A 20,651-nucleotide genomic window follows, 5' to 3' on the forward strand; every position below is an offset into this window, starting at 1 on the left:
GATAAGCTTCTCATAATCAGTTTATAAAATGGTATTGTTGAGGATAAGCTTCTCATAATCAGTTTATAAAATGATATTGTTGAGGATAAGCTTCTCATAATCAGTTTATAAAATGATATTGTTGAGGAAGAGCTTCTCATAATCAGTTTATAAAATGATATTGTTGAGGATAAGCTTCTCATAATCAGTTTATAAAATGATATTGTTGAGGATACGCTTCTCATAATCAGTTTATAAAATGATATTGTTGAGGATAAGCTTCTCATAATCAGTTTATAAAATGATATTGTTGAGGATAAGCTTCTCATAATCAGTTTATAAAATGATATTGTTGAGGATAAGCTTCTCATAATCAGTTTATAAAATGATATTGTTGAGGATAAGCTTCTCATAATCAGTTTATAAAATGATATTGTTGAGGATAAGCTTCTCATAATCAGTTTATAAAATGATATTGTTGAGGATAAGCTTCTCATAATCAGTTTATAAAATGATATTGTTGAGGATAAGCTTCTCATAATCAGTTTATAAAATGATATTGTTGAGGATAAGCTTCTCATAATCAGTTTATAAAATGATATTGTTGAGGATAAGCTTCTCATAATCAGTTTATAAAATGATATTGTTGAGGATAAGCTTCTCATAATCAGTTTATAAAATGATATTGTTGAGGATAAGCTTCTCATAATCAGTTTATAAAATGATATTGTTGAGGATAAGCTTCTCATAATCAGTTTATAAAATGATATTGTTGAGGATAAGCTTCTCATAATCAGTTTATAAAATGATATTGTTGAGGATACGCTTCTCATAATCAGTTTATAAAATGATATTGTTGAGGATACGCTTCTCATAATCAGTTTATAAAATGATATTGTTGAGGATACGCTTCTCATAATCAGTTTATAAAATGATATTGTTGAGGATACGCTTCTCATAATCAGTTTATAAAATGATATTGTTGAGGATAAGCTTCTCATAATCAGTTTATAAAATGATATTGTTGAGGATAAGCTTCTCATAATCAGTTTATAAAATGATATTGTTGAGGATAAGCTTCTCATAATCAGTTTATAAAATGGTATTGTTGAGGATAAGCTTCTCATAATCAGTTTATAAAATGATATTGTTGAGGATAAGCTTCTCATAATCAGTTTATAAAATGATATTGTTGAGGATACGCTTCTCATAATCAGTTTATAAAATGATATTGTTGAGGATAAGCTTCTCATAATCAGTTTATAAAATGATATTGTTGAGGATACGCTTCTCATAATCAGTTTATAAAATGATATTGTTGAGGATACGCTTCTCATAATCAGTTTATAAAATGATATTGTTGAGGATAAGCTTCTCATAATCAGTTTATAAAATGATATTGTTGAGGATACGCTTCTCATAATCAGTTTATAAAATGATATTGTTGAGGATAAGCTTCTCATAATCAGTTTATAAAATGATATTGTTGAGGATAAGCTTCTCATAATCAGTTTATAAAATGATATTGTTGAGGATACGCTTCTCATAATCAGTTTATAAAATGATATTGTTGAGGAAGAGCTTCTCATAATCAGTTTATAAAATGATATTGTTGAGGATATAAGCTTCTCATAATCAGTTTATAAAATGATATTGTTGAGGATAAGCTTCTCATAATCAGTTTATAAAATGATATTGTTGAGGATAAGCTTCTCATAATCAGTTTATAAAATGATATTGTTGAGGATACGCTTCTCATAATCAGTTTATAAAATGATATTGTTGAGGATAAGCTTCTCATAATCAGTTTATAAAATGATATTGTTGAGGATAAGCTTCTCATAATCAGTTTATAAAATGATATTGTTGAGGATAAGCTTCTCATAATCAGTTTATAAAATGATATTGTTGAGGATACGCTTCTCATAATCAGTTTATAAAATGATATTGTTGAGGATAAGCTTCTCATAATCAGTTTATAAAATGATATTGTTGAGGATAAGCTTCTCATAATCAGTTTATAAAATGATATTGTTGAGGATAAGCTTCTCATAATCAGTTTATAAAATGATATTGTTGAGGATAAGCTTCTCATAATCAGTTTATAAAATGATATTGTTGAGGATAAGCTTCTCATAATCAGTTTATAAAATGATATTGTTGAGGATAAGCTTCTCATAATCAGTTTATAAAATGATATTGTTGAGGATAAGCTTCTCATAATCAGTTTATAAAATGATATTGTTGAGGATAAGCTTCTCATAATCAGTTTATAAAATGATATTGTTGAGGATACGCTTCTCATAATCAGTTTATAAAATGATATTGTTGAGGAAGAGCTTCTCATAATCAGTTTATAAAATGATATTGTTGAGGATAAGCTTCTCATAATCAGTTTATAAAATGATATTGTTGAGAGATAAGCTTCTCATAATCAGTTTATAAAATGATATTGTTGAGGATAAGCTTCTCATAATCAGTTTATAAAATGATATTGTTGAGGATACGCTTCTCATAATCAGTTTATAAAATGATATTGTTGAGGAAGAGCTTCTCATAATCAGTTTATAAAATGATATTGTTGAGGATAAGCTTCTCATAATCAGTTTATAAAATGATATTGTTGAGGAAGAGCTTCTCATAATCAGTTTATAAAATGATATTGTTGAGGATAAGCTTCTCATAATCAGTTTATAAAATGATATTGTTGAGGATAAGCTTCTCATAATCAGTTTATAAAATGATATTGTTGAGGATAAGCTTCTCATAATCAGTTTATAAAATGATATTGTTGAGGATACGCTTCTCATAATCAGTTTATAAAATGATATTGTTGAGGATAAGCTTCTCATAATCAGTTTATAAAATGATATTGTTGAGGATAAGCTTCTCATAATCAGTTTATAAAATGGTATTGTTGAGGATAAGCTTCTCATAATCAGTTTATAAAATGGTATTGTTGAGGATAAGCTTCTCATAATCAGTTTATAAAATGGTATTGTTGAGGATAAGCTTCTCATAATCAGTTTATAAAATGATATTGTTGAGGATAAGCTTCTCATAATCAGTTTATAAAATGGTATTGTTGAGGATAAGCTTCTCATAATCAGTTTATAAAATGATATTGTTGAGGATAAGCTTCTCATAATCAGTTTATAAAATGGTATTGTTGAGGATAAGCTTCTCATAATCAGTTTATAAAATGGTATTGTTGAGGATAAGCTTCTGATTAGCAGTTTATAAAATGATATTGTTGAGGATAAGCTTCTCATAATCAGTTTATAAAATGGTATTATTGAGGATAAGCTTCTCATAATCAGTTTATAAAATGGTATTGTTGAGGATAAGCTTCTCATAATCAGTTTATAAAATGGTATTGTTGAGGATACGCTTCTCATAATCAGTTTATAAAATGATATTGTTGAGGATACGCTTCTCATAATCAGTTTATAAAATGATATTGTTGAGGATACGCTTCTCATAATCAGTTTATAAAATGATATTGTTGAGGATACGCTTCTCATAATCAGTTTATAAAATGGTATTGTTGAGGATAAGCTTCTCATAATCAGTTTATAAAATGGTATTGTTGAGGATACGCTTCTCATAATCAGTTTATAAAATGGTATTGTTGAGGATACGCTTCTCATAATCAGTTTATAAAATGGTATTGTTGAGGATAAGCTTCTCATAATCAGTTTATAAAATGGTATTGTTGAGGATAAGCTTCTCATAATCAGTTTATAAAATGATATTGTTGAGGATACGCTTCTCATAATCAGTTTATAAAATGATATTGTTGAGGATACGCTTCTCATAATCAGTTTATAAAATGATATTGTTGAGGATACGCTTCTCATAATCAGTTTATAAAATGATATTGTTGAGGATACGCTTCTCATAATCAGTTTATAAAATGGTATTGTTGAGGATAAGCTTCTCATAATCAGTTTATAAAATGGTATTGTTGAGGATACGCTTCTCATAATCAGTTTATAAAATGATATTGTTGAGGATACGCTTCTCATAATCAGTTTATAAAATGATATTGTTGAGGATAAGCTTCTCATAATCAGTTTATAAAATGATATTGTTGAGGATAAGCTTCTCATAATCAGTTTATAAAATGATAATGTTGAGGATACGCTTCTCATAATCAGTTTATAAAATGATATTGTTGAGGAATAAAAGTTTATTCCATGTATCAAGGCTATTTGTTCCCCTGGTTCGTTTAAGTTAAAACAGATGTACATTTATTTGGTTTTCGAATGTCAAAGAACATATTGCTTTTAATTATGTTTGTTATTGTTTCAGGAGCAAGATGAACTATATCAGGAATCCAAAACTTGTAAGAATTTATATTAGATCTTCAGATTTTGTTTATATTTTTTACAAAACTTCGAGAACTTTTTAATTCCTGAGAAAATAAAAGTAGGATTCATAATATTACCCTCATTGGTAACAGTTAAAGAAACTTTGACCTTATTTTTTAATAAGACAATGCTATATTTAATTTATTTAATAATGTGGCAGCTCAGAGGAATATGTGCTGAATGTAGAGTAGCGTATATTTAACAGTTATTAATATTATTATTTTAATTGTGGGTGTGGATTAAATTGAATGTTGAAATGAAATAAAATGGTTGAACTTTAATAATAAATGTGACGACGATTACCCTAAAAGCTTAATAGTTTTAAATAGTTAATGAACAGGATATATTAACTGAATGTATTATATTTATCCATCAAAAATACGTTTTGATAATTACGGTTGTCAAAGTCATTGTATTAAATTAACCAATGCAGTATCAAATTACATTTTCCTGTTTGTTCAGATATGGACCAACTGGGTCAAACACAGCAGTTGGAGTCCAGGAAAAGTGTACAACCGCCGGAAAACAAGATGCAAATATATGGAACTGTGTCCCAGGATACGAAAACCTACCGCACCGTTAGAAAACAACAATCCCAGGAACATGTAGAAGAACCATCACTGCCCATTTCTACATCAGGGCAGGCCTCTCATCAAGAAAAATCACTGCAGTCTACGAGTCACATTAGGACCCAACAATCGTCACTACCTTGGGCTCCCGTTTCTCCAGCATCTCAACCCAATAATCAGGACAACTCGCAACAGCCATTATTATCCTCTACTACCGATCCTGTGACAGTAATGTCAATCAGTCAAGTCAAAATACATCAACCTCAGGTTTCTTCTCACAAAGACATTTCTGGATATCCTTCAGAATACTCAGACTTAGGCGACGTTAAGAGTATTCAATACATCAATTATGACGATAGTCATGTTACTAGAACAGAAAGTGATGAAAAACGTCCGTCCTCAGAAGCGACATCTTTCTCTGAGAACGGCTCTCAACAACAAAGGGAACAGCAGCAACAGTTGAGTTTTTCTAAAAAAATTACTAAAGACCAGCAACAACAACAGCAACAAACAACTTCTTACGAGCCATCTAAATCAAAGACTATCGACTTACAGAGTCAAAAGAAACCGAAACAACGGTCTGACAGTCAAGAGTGGTCTCCAGTGATAGATCTTTCTCCAATTGTTGATGTTTCTCCTTCTGTGGAAGCAGCAGAACAGAAACTAATAGGGACGTTCCAAGACATAAGTAAACAAGAGGAACTTATTCCTCAGATGTCTATGCCGAGAGTAACAAGTGGTACCATACCAGAAATGCTAGCAAATTATCAGAAGTCTTTAGAGCAAGCGCTAGAAGAGCATCAACAAACTTTCTCCTTAGAGGGAGCTCAAAAGATGTTTCCAGAAGCCGTCAGAGTTGATAAAGACGTTTCTTTAACAACTGTAAACCAGGGTTCAGTTTCTCGAATCACTGAGAAGATAAGACCAATACCCAAGGAGCAGTCAGCTCCTACTTCTGTTGCTCAGATTGTTACTACCCAAGCTCAGAGCCCAAAGACAGCTAGCAGTCGTCGAATCCACAGAAGACTGCCGCAGCCCACTCTTGAACAAATGCAAGAAGCCATAGCTTTAGCGGCTCAAACTCCAAAGTTTAAGTCACCACAACATCGAGGTCAAACGATGCCAGTTTATGATTCCCAACCCCCCAAAGAACAGGGGAGTATTGGTGACGTACCCAGTGGACGAAACGTTTCACCAGTGATTTCGAGAAAAGGTGTAACGGATAAAAGTCAAACTCTTCAACAGCAACATAAACCTCTACTACAGTCAGAATTTGAGCAAAGAAATCAAATGATAAAAGTTGTGACAGGTGATGCGAAAAAGGTTGTCCTTCGAGCTCCAACATCCAGTATTAATGTTGCTGCCACAACGCAGTCCTTTGCTATACAGCCTACTGCTGTAACCCGTAGCATGATGCTATCTGAAGCTGGAAACCATCTTCAGTCACCTGTAATCTTGTCCTATGGAAGCAGCACGCAGACAACTTCTGCTGTTTCTTCGCAGTTTGGTATGATGTACAATAACAGTCACACCTTCATGATACGTTCTCCTTTCTTTGATAGCCGAAAGTACGTTCCTGAGTTGAAGCAAGAATTATTTGCAGCTAGGGGTACACAGAACGTAAACTTTGGATACATCAGATCATCTTCAGTCCCTGACTCTGTCAGTAAGATCGGGACTTACACACAAGGTCAAAGAGATAAGGTATTTACCGCTCATAACAGTAGTTTACAGATTTTTTTGTCTTAAATTATATTTATTTTGTTTTTTCAAGATTCAGTAATTATTGGATCATTCTATATCAACTTGTTATACATGTACACTAATATCATAACATAAATAGTGGTCAAAATTGGAGTAGATTGGAGAAGCACCTATAGTTAATGTATCGGATTAAAGGTCTACAGTTTGTGTAATTTTACCTCCACAAAAAAAAAGACCATAAATGCGTTATAAGAGTGAAGGACAAATCCTACTATTCGATTAGAGTAGCCTAAAAGTTGATTAACTGCCTTCCATCTAGTCTAACCCCGGCACAGGACTTATATTGCTAGAAACAGGGTTTCTATACCCGTGGTGGGCAGACTACAGATAGACTTTTGTGTAACTTTGTGCATAATAAAAAAATTAACAAAACAAACCATCTTGTCAAAATTAGTACGGTAATAGCGGATAACATTTGTGAAGCTTTGCAAAAATATCTGAAACAAACCAAAAAACACATCTTTCTTCTCTTTATTGACGAATTAATTTGAAAGCAACAAAAACATTGAAAGCAAGGTCATTGTTTAAAGTCAAACTGACCTGTAGAGTGGACAAAAATGTGAAAAGTCTTTACGCTTAAACTGTTGTGTTCAGTGGGCAATTAATCCCTCGTTCGCTTTTTTGTGTGCTTGTGTGCGTTAAACCTAAATTCTGTATATTATTTCAATATACAAGTAATCTGATGTCTTACATGTTGAAGCAAACTTCGTACAAATTTGTTAATAAATGTAATCGAATAAGGCTTATTAAGCTGAAAGAACTTTTGTAAAGATTAAATTATATCTATTAGTTGGTATTTTTAACCAGAATGAAACCTCACGAGCCATAAGGCCTAAAAGACCGGGACATAGCAAAGGCATCAATACTCAGACATAACCGTTTCTAATTCAGAGGGAAAAAAATCATTGAGAAATTAATGCCGACATAAACGGCTATCCTTAACCAAAATGTGTAACTGATTGTCACTTTTATAACTTCCCTATTGCTGAAAGTAGTTTAACTTACTCAGTAGCATTTTGATGACTCAAACTTCGACTTTCTTATCCGCAGGTGATCTGCTGACCACTAGCTCAATGGTTCCTAAAATTTTCTATTCCAAGTACTGGCAAAATGTTTCCAGACCTTTTAGCGAATATAGGGTTTAGATCTGTAAATCATGTTAACCATACATTGACTAAGGATGGCTGCTCCTATGGGCTAAAAATGTCGCAGGTTTAATTGCGAAAAATAAAATGTTTTCACTGTATATCTGATCACGATATTTCCATATTATTAATGTTTCAGTCGAGTGAAACTAGCTTTTTCCTTTAGGCTGGAGATTCATCTGACACACAAAGTGAAACAGGAAGTTCGACATCAGCCAAACTTCGACGACAGCTTCCACATCCACCACCAAATCAAGAAGTGTCTTCCATCGCAAAAGTCCGTCATCGGAAGGATCGGAGAAGAAACTTATCTGTTGGTAGCAGTCCACTTATGATTCAAGAAAGACCTCAACTTAAAACGTTATCCGGTCGACCGTCATCTGTAGAAGAACGTATACCGAAAACATTGGATTATAACATCACGAGAACAGGTACTCCTGCCTACCTTCCAACACACACAGAAGCCTACATCAACCAACTGTCTGATCCAGTATCTGGATATTACTTACCAAAGACAACTGCTTCCTACTTTCCTTGCTCGACGATGACAACAGATACGCCGACTGCAACCAAAACACCAACTCAACAGTTGAGCCAGCCATCCGATCTCGATGTGTCTCAAGCATCTGTTCCTTCATACATGTACAACTTAAAACAGCAACTACGTGAGGAACTAAAGACGGTGACAGAAGAAAGAAGAAGGCTTGCAGATCTGAAAGAAAAGAGCCAGGAACTAGGATTGCGTCATAAAAGTGAAACCGATATTGCGTCTCTGTTAGTAACGCCCTCCAATCTGGGCGAAACGTATGGAAGTAACATCATTCGTTCAGGCGCAGTGAGAACAATTTCTACATCTGCCCAGACATCACCTCAGGATAGAGAGAAAACCGTATTTCTTCAGAACCCCCAAGAATACGTTATGGAAATGAAAGATATGTTTAATACTAAGGAATATCTAGATTCTTCTGATAACTTATCACGTTATACATCGTTTCGTGACGAGATTCCAGTTATGGTACACTCTAAGACATTTGAGTCTTCTCGCGGGCGGGATTTACCAGATGATGGATCTGGCCCATCCTGGTACACAGAAACATTAGACAGAGGCTTAATTAGCCATCATCTCCAACGAAGCGGTTACTGGCAAGACAGCCCGATAGAAGACATTAGAGACCTGACTTCTTTTCGCCTGAGAGAAATTGGTTATTTTGATAACATCAGAGATCAAAGAACTCTATTTAGCAACCATAAAAGAGGACGAATAAGGTAAGTTTGAAAAATAGTAAAAATAGAGCTTTAATTGAAATTCATAGGTTAATAGTCTGTAGGGAAAAAAAGTGGAATATTTAATTTCAGAAATAAACAAAAGCCAAAAAATATTTTAAACCATTTATAAACCAAATCTGACTTGTTTCGCAGCTGTTTCTGTGGCCTTTTTCTGCACGTAGCCTTAACAATTGTATTATATATATAAAACACAACCTCTGCAATATTAGTTCTGTATCTACAGTCCGACTGCCCTTCAACAGTGGTTCAGTGTTTAAATCTGAAGGCTTATAACGCTAAAAGCCACATTTCGAACACCGTGATAAAAGCAGCACAGATACACTCTTGTGTAGGTTTACACTTAACAAGGAAAAAAAATCTAATTATTGCACATACGTAGCTATAGTTACAGACATACTTCTCAGGTAGACAGGTGAGGCTGTACATCGATTGATAACTGGTTGACACGTAAACGTTCTACTGTTGCGGTCCTTCTGTGGACAGGTACGACTGTTTATTGACAGTTGACTATCACATGATATCTGTAATTTTCTATTAGATAAGTTCCCAACTAGCACAGTGCTATGTTGTGGACTTATACTACTAGAAACCGAGTTTTGATACCCGTGGCAGGCAGACCACAAATAGCCCTTTGTGTAGCTTTGTACTTAGTAACAAACAAGTAAAGTGGACAAGGTCTACTGTATGTCGATAATTGGTTAGCACACAACAGTTCAGCGAGGTGGACAAGTTCAACTGTATTTTGATAATTTGTTAGCACGCACACAATATTTGTAAAATTGTGTTTGTAACAGAAATGAATCTTTTAAAATCCTGAAATATAAAACTTTAATGCAGAGTTCAGAAAATAATGAATTTGCTCTCACATCACTTATAAATACGCTTCCGTTGTGAAAAAACTATTCACGAATTATTAGCTGTTGTTTGCAAAAAGAGAACATGGTTCCTATCATTTTACTTACCAGATCTAACTCTCCAACGAAACAAAAACGATGCCAAATCTGTCTCGCAGAATAGACTTAAGTCAGTAACTCGTATTAACCGAAGTCTTTCCTAATGACTTTTGCTTTGGTTTTACTTACTTTCTTCTGTGGTTTTTCATTCGAACGAACAATTAAAATTCGATTTCTCAGTACCGTTATCACCACAGAGCACAGATGTAAGGATACCTAACAGTAGGAGGCAACCCGTGAACATAACAACCGTCCTTTGTGTTAAATGTATCGACACTCATACCACAAAACAGTTTAACGGCTTCTCAGAAAGTAGAACGTGTTTTTCAACTTGTCTTGTATGTATGATCTATCGACATGTTGTTTATATGATCTATCGATATGTTGTTTCTATGATCTATCCACATGTTGTTTCTATGATCTATCGATATGTTGTTTCTATGATCTATCGATATGTTGTTTCTATGATCTATCCATATGTTGTTTCTATGATCTATCCATATGTTGTTTCTATGATCTATCCATATGTTGTTTCTATGATCTATCCATATGTTGTTTCTATGATCTATCCATGTGTTGTTTCTATGATCTATCCATATGTTTGTCCTTGTCATTAACTGTGTTAAAATTGATTGTTAAACCTCGAATATCGTAATGGTTGTGGTAGTGATTCTTTTCTTTCTGATTTCCTTCTCCGTACTAGTGGTAGGCATACAAGGTACAGTACGGGTCTCGGAGAATCCTTCTTGGATACAGGTACCGACTGGGATTCGCAAGAGCTGATGAGAGGATACCAGTCCTTCTTGGATGAGAGGCGTAAGAGAAGAGAACCAATGGTTCGAAAACCCAGGTCGTGGCACCCTTCTCCTTACGGCTCAGAAGATGAAGATGATTTACTGACCCGGGATGAAATTACTAAAATTAAAGGTCAAACAGGAAGAGGAAATGCTCACACAGAAGATACCGGCAGGTTGCGCAAAGAACTTAGAAAACTCGCACGTAAAAGAGAGTCTTATGAGCAGATTGGTGAGATATTGTACGAATATTTTGTGCTTAATCATACGTTGTTGCTAGGCATGGCCAGGTGGTTAAGGCACTCGACTCGTAATCTGAGGGTCGCGGGTTCGAATCTCCGTCACACCGAACATGCTCACCCTTTCAGCCGTCTGGGTGTTATAATGTGACGATCAATTCCACTATTCGTTGGTAAAAGAGTAACCCGAGAGTTGGCAGTGGGTGGCGATGACTGTTTTCTTTCGTTCTAGTCTTACACTGCTAAATTAGGGACTGCTAGCACCGATAGTCCTCGTGCAGCTTTGTTAGAACTCCAAAACAAACAAATCAAATATTCTCGCCCTTTCAGCTGTTAGGGCGTTATAATGTGACGATCAATCATTGGTAAAAGAGTAGTCCAAGAATTAGCAGTGGTCGGTGATGGCTATCTGCCTTCCCTCTAGTCTTACACTGCTAAATTAGGGAAGGCTAGCACAGATAGCCCTCGAGTAGCTTTGTGCGAAATTCAAAAAACCAACAAACCAACTCTCTAGTCTTACACTGCTAAGTTACGGGCGGCTAGCGCAGATAGCCTTCGTGTAGCTTTACGCGAAATTCAAAACAAACCAAGCTAAATCATACGTTACTTGTATGCACAGTAACTTACTTAATTACACTTTTCAACTTCATGTTACTATTTATACATCTTTATAGAGTCCTATGTCCATAATGTAAATTATTTGTTCCAGGTTATCGTAGCGAAGTCGGAGCTAGAGATTACTATCTCACCTCGCATCAAGGAGAAATGTTGATGTCTCCTAGACGAAGACTGAGGGATGCACAAGGTAGATTAGGATTTCCTCCGTCGAGTACTTTTCATTCGTATGACATGCTCTATCGTGGAGGACCGTCGTCTTGGACGAAATATGATATGGGGGCTTCAGGATCAGTAAGTTATAGCCATGTTGCAGTCCCAACTAGCTACTCCACTCCATCTCTCTCCAGGTACATGTAAATTAATTATGTATAATTACATTATCCAGTTATACTCAACACCCTTTATCTCCAAGTTCATCAAAATTAATTATGTATAATTACATTATCCAGTTATACTCAACACCCTTTATCTCCAGGTTCATCAAAATTAATTATGTATAATTACATTATCCAGTTATACTCAACACCCTTTATCTCCAGGTTCATCAAAATAATCTTTTAATACGAAATCCCTTTTTCTTCATACAAAACTGTAATCATAGGTTTTTACTATCGAACAGTAGAAGTGTGATTGTATGTTGATTATATAATACTGTGATGTGCTTGTCTTATCGAACCATTATAAAAGCCACTGTGTATTACGTCACGCTTGATGTCTCGAAATAGGTATGTGTTTTCTTACTGCCAAGCCACATCGGGCTATCTGCTGAGCCCACCGAGGGGAATCGAACCCTTCATTTTAGTGTTGTAAATCCGTAGACTTACTGCCATACTAGCGGTGGTTTCGAAATAGGAGGATCCATGAAAGCCAAAATGTATTTATTCAGACAGAATAATTTGATTACTCTTCCCTTACTATTTTAATGACGGGGGGTGCAAGAGGGGTGTAGGGGAAGGGATTGAAAATATCGATTCACTTTTAATTATAAATAATTTTCGAATATAGCTATGTAATGTTATATCATTATTTTCTAATTAAAAACCTCTTTGTTGAAAGAAAACTCTAATTTAAAAATTAGGCCCGGCATGGCCAAGCGTGTTAAGGCGTGCGACTCGTAATCTGAGGGTCGCGGGTTCGCATTCCCGTCGCGCCAAATATGCTCGCCCTTTCAGCCGTGAGGGCGTTATAATGTGACGGTCAATCTCACTATTCGTTGCTAAAAGAGTAGCCCAAGAGTTGGCGGTGGGTGGTGATGACCAGCTGCCTTTCCTCTAGTCTTACACTGCTAAATTGGGGACGGCTAGCACAGATAGCCCTCGAGTAGCTTTTTGCAAATTTCAAAAACAAACTTTAAAAATCAACAAATATCTTTCAGTTTCTTTGTCTATGCCCCACGCTAGTACAGCGGTATGTCTCCGGATTTACAACGCTAAAATCAGGGGTTCGATTCCCCTCGATGGGCTGAGCAGATAGCCCGCTGTGGCTTTGCTATAAGAAAAGCACACATTCTTTGTCTATACACTTTATTAAAAGGTGTTAATACAACTGCTTTTTACCAATATATATATTCTATAAATATGCCACGAATTTATTTTATGAATGACCTTAATTTGTTTCCTTAATTTTGATTGGATGTCAAAACATTTTACCGACGTTTGACTACCTAGACTACAATTTTTGTCTCTTTGTTGGTCTAGCCAGATTTCGCAAAATTTATTTTTTTCAGTTAGCCCCGAAACATGAGGACGGGGTAGTAGTACTTGCCCTGTAAATTTTGAAGGGCTATACGCTAGTAGTATTGTATAACTAGTAGACAAATGTGACTGTATGTTAATTACATATAACTACTCAGCTCGTTTCTTCTATTTCAAATATATGTATTTCATAGTTATACAGGATTGAGAGTGCGAATTTTAATACATGTAACAGTTGCAGTGGTGTAAAGTCGTGGTGGACCAAAACGTATAACAACTACTTCTTGGTTTTGGGATGTATATGTAACAGTTCTTTCCGACGCAAAATATTCATAAGCTCAAGTCATAAAGATTTGTTGAAACCTGATATTTAATGTTACAAATCTGGAATATCCTTCACACTTAATGACATTGGAAAAAAAACCGAGTGGCACTGCAGGATGTCTGTGGACTTACAACGCAAGAGACCTGGTTTCGATACCAGTGGTGAGCAGAGCATTGCGTATCTGTGCTTAATTTCAAATAAACAAATAGACATTGAAAAATTAAAGAAATGTGGATCAACTTGAGATATCAAGACCATTCAGGAAGTGACATGAAATAAGTCGTACATAGAAAAGCAAAATGAGCGTTTTGTAAAAGTTGTAAATCGAAGAACGCAAAAATCAGTGGCAAAAGCTACCAACGAGGCACAGGAAACAGTACACAACAAAATAAAAAAGAATTTTCATTTCGAAGAGCAACACGACGTACCAGTTCAGTTTTCGTAAACCTCAAACAGGTAAAGAATGGCACGAAGTATTTATTCTGTTTCATATAAAGACATGCCGGTCATGCAGCCAGATGTAACGCCTGTGCATTTCTGGAGATTTAACTTCTGAATTTGGAAAACTGTCATTCTTGTACATTAAATGTATTATGGAAAGACCAGGGAGGAGTGGGGAACTTTGAACATGAGAGCTTTATGACGAAGCCATCTATAATGGTGTTTACACTGCGGAGTTATTTTCAAGAAGGGTGATCGTGAAAGAGATCGGGACCGCATGTGGTGATACGAACTGTGACGATGTAGTGACATTCGAAAATCGTTTTAATATAACGTACTTGACCCTTGTATAAACACTGCGGAATTTTTATTTTTGCATTACTCGCAAGTAGGATTAAACCCGGGGTAGTGTACCAAATGATCTAAAGAAGTGGGATTAAACCCGGGGTAGTTTACCAAATGACCTAAAGAAGTGGGATTAAACCCAGAGTTGTGTACCAAATGATCTAAAGAGCTGGGATTAAACCTGGAGTAGTGTACTAAATGATCTAAAGAGCTGGGATTAAACCCGGGATAGTGTACTAAATGGTCTAAAGAGCTGGGATTAAACCAGGGGTAGTGTACTAAGTGATCTAAAGAGCTGGAATTAAACCCGGGGTAGTGTACTAAATGGGCTAAAGAAGTGGGATTAAACCATGGTAGTGTACTAAGTGATCTAAAGAGCTGGGATTAAACCCGGGGTAGTGTACTAAATGATCTAAAGAGCTGGGATTAAACCCGGGGTAGTGTACTAAATGATCTAAAGAGCTGGAATTAAACCCGGGATAGTGTACTAAATGATCTAAAGAGCTGGGATTAAACCCGGGGTAGTGTACTAAATGGGATAAAGAAGTAGGATTAAACCATGGTAGTGTACTAAGTGATCTAAAGAGCTGGGATTAAACCATGGTAGTGTGCTAAGTGATCTAAAGAGCTGGGATTAAACCCAGGGTAGTTTACCAAATGATCTAAAGAGCTGGGATTAAACCAGTAGTAGTGTAATAAATGGGCTAAAGAAGTGGGATTAAACCATGGTAGTGTACTAAATGATCTAAAGAGCTGGAATTAAACCCGGGATAGTGTACTAAATGATCTAAAGAGCTGGGATTAAACCCGGGGTAGTGTACTAAATGGGATAAAGAAGTAGGATTAAACCATGGTAGTGTACTAAGTGATCTAAAGAGCTGGGATTAAACCATGGTAGTGTGCTAAGTGATCTAAAGAGCTGGGATTAAACCATGGTAGTGTGCTAAGTGATCTAAAGAGCTGGGATTAAACCAGTAGTAGTGTAATAAATGGGCTAAAGAAGTGGGATTAAACCATGGTAGTGTACTAAGTGATCTAAAGAGCTGGGATTAAACCCGGGGTAGTGTACTAAATGATCTAAAGAGCTGGAATTAAACCCGGGATAGTGTACTAAATGATCTAAAGAGCTGGGATTAAACCCGGGGTAGTGTACTAAATGGGATAAAGAAGTAGGATTAAACCATGGTAGTGTACTAAGTGATCTAAAGAGCTGGGATTAAACCATGGTAGTGTGCTAAGTGATCTAAAGAGCTGGGATTAAACCCAGGGTAGTTTACCAAATGATCTAAAGAGCTGGGATTAAACCAGTAGTAGTGTAATAAATGGGCTAAAGAAGTGGGATTAAACCATGGTAATGTACTAAGTGATCTAAAGAGCTGGGATTAAACCCGGGGTAGTGTACTAAATGGGCTAAAGAAGTGGGATTAAAACCGGGGTACTGTACTAAATGGGCTAAAAAAGTGGGATTATACCCGGGGTAGTGTACCAAATGATCTAAAGAAGTTGGATTAAACCCAGAGTAGTGTACCAAATGATCTAAAGAAGTGGGATTAAATCCAGAGTAGTGTACCAAATGATCTAAAGAAGTTGGATTAAACCCAGAGTAGTGTACCAAGTGATCTAAAGAAGTGGGATTAAACCCGGGGTAGTGTACTAACTGGGCTAAAGAAGTGGGATTAAATCCGGGGTACTGTACTAAATGGGCTAAAAAAGTGGGATTATACCCGGGGTAGTTAAAAAATGGGCTAAATAGGTGGGATTAAAGCCGGGGTAGTGTACTAAATTGGCTAAAGAAGTAGGATTAAGCCCAGGGTAGTTTACCAAATGATCTAAAGAAGTTGGATTAAACCCAGAGTAGTGTACCAAATGATCTAAAGAAGTGGGATTAAACCCGGGGTAGTGTACTAAATGGGCTAAAAAAGTGGGATTATACCCGGGGTAGTTTACCAAATGGGCTGAATATGTGGGATTAAAGCCGGGGTAGTGTACTAAATGGGCTAAAGAAGTAGGATTAAACCCAGGGTAGTTTACCAAATGATCTAAAGAGCTGGGATTAAACCAGTGGTAGTGTAATAAATGGGCTAAAGAAGTGGGATTAAACCCAGGGTAGTTTACCAAATGATCTAAAGAGCTGGGATTAAACCAGTGGTAGTGTAATAAATGGGCTAAAGAAGTGGGATTAAACCCAGAGTAGTGTACCAAATGATCTAAAGAAGTGGGATTAAACCCGGGGTAGTTTACCAAATGACCTAAAGAAGTGGGATTAAACCCAGAGTTGTGTACCAAATGATCTAAAGAAGTGGGATTAAACCCGGGGTAGTTTACCAAATGAGATAAAGAGGTGGTATGAAACCAGAAGTAGTTAACCACATTAGTTAAAGAGGTGAGAAAGACCTGAAGTAGTCTGCCAAGTGAGCTGAAAGAGATAATCCAGCAGTACACAAACTACTCCGTAGTTTTGTTTATATTTTATTTTGTTTGAGCTTGGTTTGTGTTCAGACGTATTTATGATTGTTTAACATGTTAAGAAATGTATAATAGTAAATCAGTTACAAACACAATCAAATTATTTCTACGATAAAAAAATGATACATTTTGATTATTTATTTGTTCCTTAATATATTAGCAAATGTTAATATATTTTATATTTTGTGTTTGTTTAGTTTTTAACTTCAGTTTACATCTTGCACTAGACTGTTATCACTTCATTTTGCTAAAACGTTGTATGAGTATGTATTATTCGTTGGTAAAGAGTTGTTGGTATTGACTGACCGTCTTAAACACAGTGTATCATTTCTAACTTAGGGTCGACCAGCACAGATAATATTCGAGTAGCTTTGCGCAATATTCAAAACCAAGTTCTATGAACGTATTAGTTAAAATGATTTTGTAATTATCAGACATGGTTACGTCCGAAAGCCAGAAGTGCTCTGGTATGGCAGCGAACCTACAAGTCCCTCAGCCCGATTTCCTGAAAATACAGAAGAGGATAATAGTATAGCTAGAATCGCTTTAACATTTCCAACAAATGGAAATACGCCCTCCAAAATACACCGTCATAACCGCCTTCCAATTGACTCTTTTCTGGACTTTTCGCCCGCAACACCAGACTCAGAAACTCCACCAGATATGCCCGAATATACTCCAGCCATGCCAATTCTTCCCGACATGCCTTCTCGTTCTCGTAAACTCTTAGAAGATCTAGGTAGTGCTCCTATTGTTGGACCTCGCTGTAAGTATTATTGGATATATCTAATTAATTGTAAAACTCTTAGAAGATCTAGGTAGTGCTCCTATTGTTGGACCTCGCTGTAAGTATTCTTGGATATATCTAATTAATTGTTAAACTCTTAGAATATCTAGGTAGTGCTCCTATTGTTGGACCTCGCTGTAAGTATTCTTGGATATATCTAATTAACTGTTAAACTCTTAGAAGATCTAGGTAGTGCTCCTATTGTTGGTCCTCGCTGTAAGTATTCTTGGATATATCTAATTAATTGTTAAACTCTTAGAATATCTAGGTAGTGCTCCTATTGTTGGACCTCGCTGTAAGTATTCTTGGACATATCCAATTAACTGTTAAACTCTTAGAAAATCTAGGTAGTGCTCCGATTGTTGGTCCTCGCTGTAAGTATTCTTGGATATAACTAATTAATTGCTAAACTCTTATAATATCTAGGTAGTGCTCCTATTGTTGGACCTCGCTGTAAGTATTCTTGGATATAACTAATTAATTGCTAAACTCTTATGATATCTAGGTAGTGCTCCTATTGTTGGACCTCGCTGTAAGTATTCTTGGATATAACTAATTAATTGTTAAACTCTTATAATATCTAGGTAGTGCTCCTATTGTTGGACCTCGCTGTAAGTATTCTTGGATATATCTAATTAATTGTTAAACTCTTAGAAGATCTAGGTAGTGCTCCTATTGTTGGTCGTCGCTGTAAGTATTCTTGAATATATCTAATTTATTGTTAAAGTATTATTGGATGTACTAGTTAAGTGTTAACGTATTCTTAGGTATAACTAGTTAATTGTTCACGTGATCTTAATAAACTATTTAATTCTTAAAGTATTTTTGAATATAACCAGTCAGTTGTTAAAAGTGGCGTATGTAAGTTTTCTGTCTTCTATACCCATTACAAATGTACTGTCAGAAGTAAAGCTCCAACATGGGTTAGGGTTAAAACCTCTCAGTGACAACAGCTTATAACTATTGTTATATCATACCTTGCGCTCAGAAGCTATTTATATTCACCCTTGTAGACTATCTACGGTGTTTATTATGCGGTATTTCATATCTTTGTTTTAAATGTTCTAATGTTCAGTATTGATATGTTTTTAATACAGTATGATAGACATTGGAGTCATTAAAAGTATTTTGAATATCTTTCAGATTTGAAAAAAAAAGTGTTGTCTGCTTATACAATAGTTGTATGGCCAGGTGATTAGAGCTCTTGACTCGCAATCTGAGGGTCGTGGGTTCGAATCTCCGTCTCAACAAATGTATTCGCCTCTTCAGCCACGGTAGCGTTATATGTGACGGTCAATCCCACTATTCGTTGGCAAAAGAGTAACTCGAGAATTGGCGGTGGGCGGTGATGTCTACTTGCATTTCCTGTAGTTTTTCACACATCAATATTTTGGTAACCTTGTAAACACGTTGAATCTGTGTTGTTAAAATAAATTCACAAGAGTCAGTTGTCTACGTAAAAATAAGCTAACTTCAACAATTACTTCACAAAAATATGCTTATAATTCGAAATAAACTGAGTTGAATATGCGATTTCACATGTCATACGATGTTTCATATGACAAATGACCCCGCATGACCAGGTTGTTAGGACGTTCAACACGTCATCTGAGGGTTGCGATTTCGAATTCCCGGGCACCAAACATGCTCGACCTTTCAGCTGTTGGGACATTTATATGTAATGATCAATCCCATTATTCCTTGGTAATTACTAGTCCGGTTCCGATATATCAATCACAACGCCAGATTTGGGCCCCATAACAAATCTTTAGTGTATTATACATACTGACGTGTGTCTGTGTGTATTCTGAGACATTATTCCTGGCCCGGCATGGCCAGGTGGGTTAAGGCGCGCGACTCGTAATCTGTGGGTCGCGGGTTCGCATCCCCGTGACACCAAATATGTTTGCCCTTTCAGCCGTGGGGGCGTTATAATGTGACGGTCAACCCCACAATTCGTTGGTAAACTAGTAGCCCAAGAGTTGGCGGTGGGTGGTAATGACTAGCTGCCTTCCTTCTAGTGTTACACTGCTTAAATTAGGAATGGCTATCGCAGGTAGCCCTCGTGTAGCTTTGTTCGAAATTTATAACAAAGAAACAAACCTATAACAAATATTATTATAATATGTACATCATGCATAAGATTGCTTATGATTCAGTTTCCTTTATTCAGGTGTTTAAATAAAACGTTCTGTGAAGAGCAAAAATTAGATTTGAAAAACTTACTAACATCGATTTCGTGTTCGATGATTTTGTGTTCATGGCATTCATCAGAAAGAGTAATCTAGTTTCGCTGCAGTGAAGTAAAACATTAACATAGTAATAACTACACAAATAAAAAAACATGTTAAACTGATTACGCGAGAAAAAAAATGTAAGAAAGACATAAGGGACCAAATAAGTATCTACCTGCAGGAAACAATCACAGAATTATTTGTAAATGTAACACGCGAAAAGAGATGTGAAGGCAGCGTCTGTGGTAGTGATCAATACGTTGCTTTTCAGCTCACCCATCACAGAGAGAGTTTAGTCATTCTGACCGGTCCAGAGGTCATCTCAGAGAAGGGCTAACAAGAGAAGAATATCCAGAGAGCAAAGTTCAAGTAAGAACTCGAGAGAGCATAGTTCAAGTAAGAACGTACGCAAGTTCAGTGTATGAAAATTGGTTTCACTTCTTGTGCATGAGTTGTCTTTTTTCATTCTATAGATACAGTTTACTAGATGTGGTTTTATATTATATTTGATTATTTATATATTTGTTTATTTCCATATTAATGGTCTATGTCAATGTCTTCATGTTTTGCTGAATTCTAATACATATTTACGGTAGAAAAAGGCCTCATTATATCGTGTATGTATATATAGAAATACA

At 35.7% G+C, this 20,651-nt stretch overlaps 1 protein-coding gene across 3 annotated transcripts in view; it reads left to right on the forward strand.

The window, feature by feature from the left end:
- The window catches only part of LOC143251074 (uncharacterized), a 95,370-nt gene that overhangs the window by 33,503 nt on the left and 41,216 nt on the right, over positions 1 to 20,651 (forward strand). For all 3 annotated transcript variants that reach the window (XR_013028482.1, XM_076502428.1, XM_076502427.1), the window contains exons 4-10: positions 4,294 to 4,327; positions 4,815 to 6,625; positions 7,997 to 9,096; positions 10,774 to 11,096; positions 11,813 to 12,068; positions 17,427 to 17,758; positions 20,285 to 20,409. Coding sequence is in view for 2 of the 3 variants with exons in the window: in XM_076502428.1 (XP_076358543.1) it covers positions 4,294 to 4,327; positions 4,815 to 6,625; positions 7,997 to 9,096; positions 10,774 to 11,096; positions 11,813 to 12,068; positions 17,427 to 17,758; positions 20,285 to 20,409 (3,981 nt within the window). In the remaining variant the exon portion in view is untranslated. The remainder of the gene's footprint in view (positions 1 to 4,293; positions 4,328 to 4,814; positions 6,626 to 7,996; positions 9,097 to 10,773; positions 11,097 to 11,812; positions 12,069 to 17,426; positions 17,759 to 20,284; positions 20,410 to 20,651) is intronic.

The sequence above is a fragment of the Tachypleus tridentatus genome, chromosome 5 (genome assembly GCF_004210375.1).
Source record: "Tachypleus tridentatus isolate NWPU-2018 chromosome 5, ASM421037v1, whole genome shotgun sequence".
In the NCBI taxonomy this organism is placed as follows: Eukaryota; Metazoa; Arthropoda; class Merostomata; order Xiphosura; family Limulidae; genus Tachypleus; species Tachypleus tridentatus.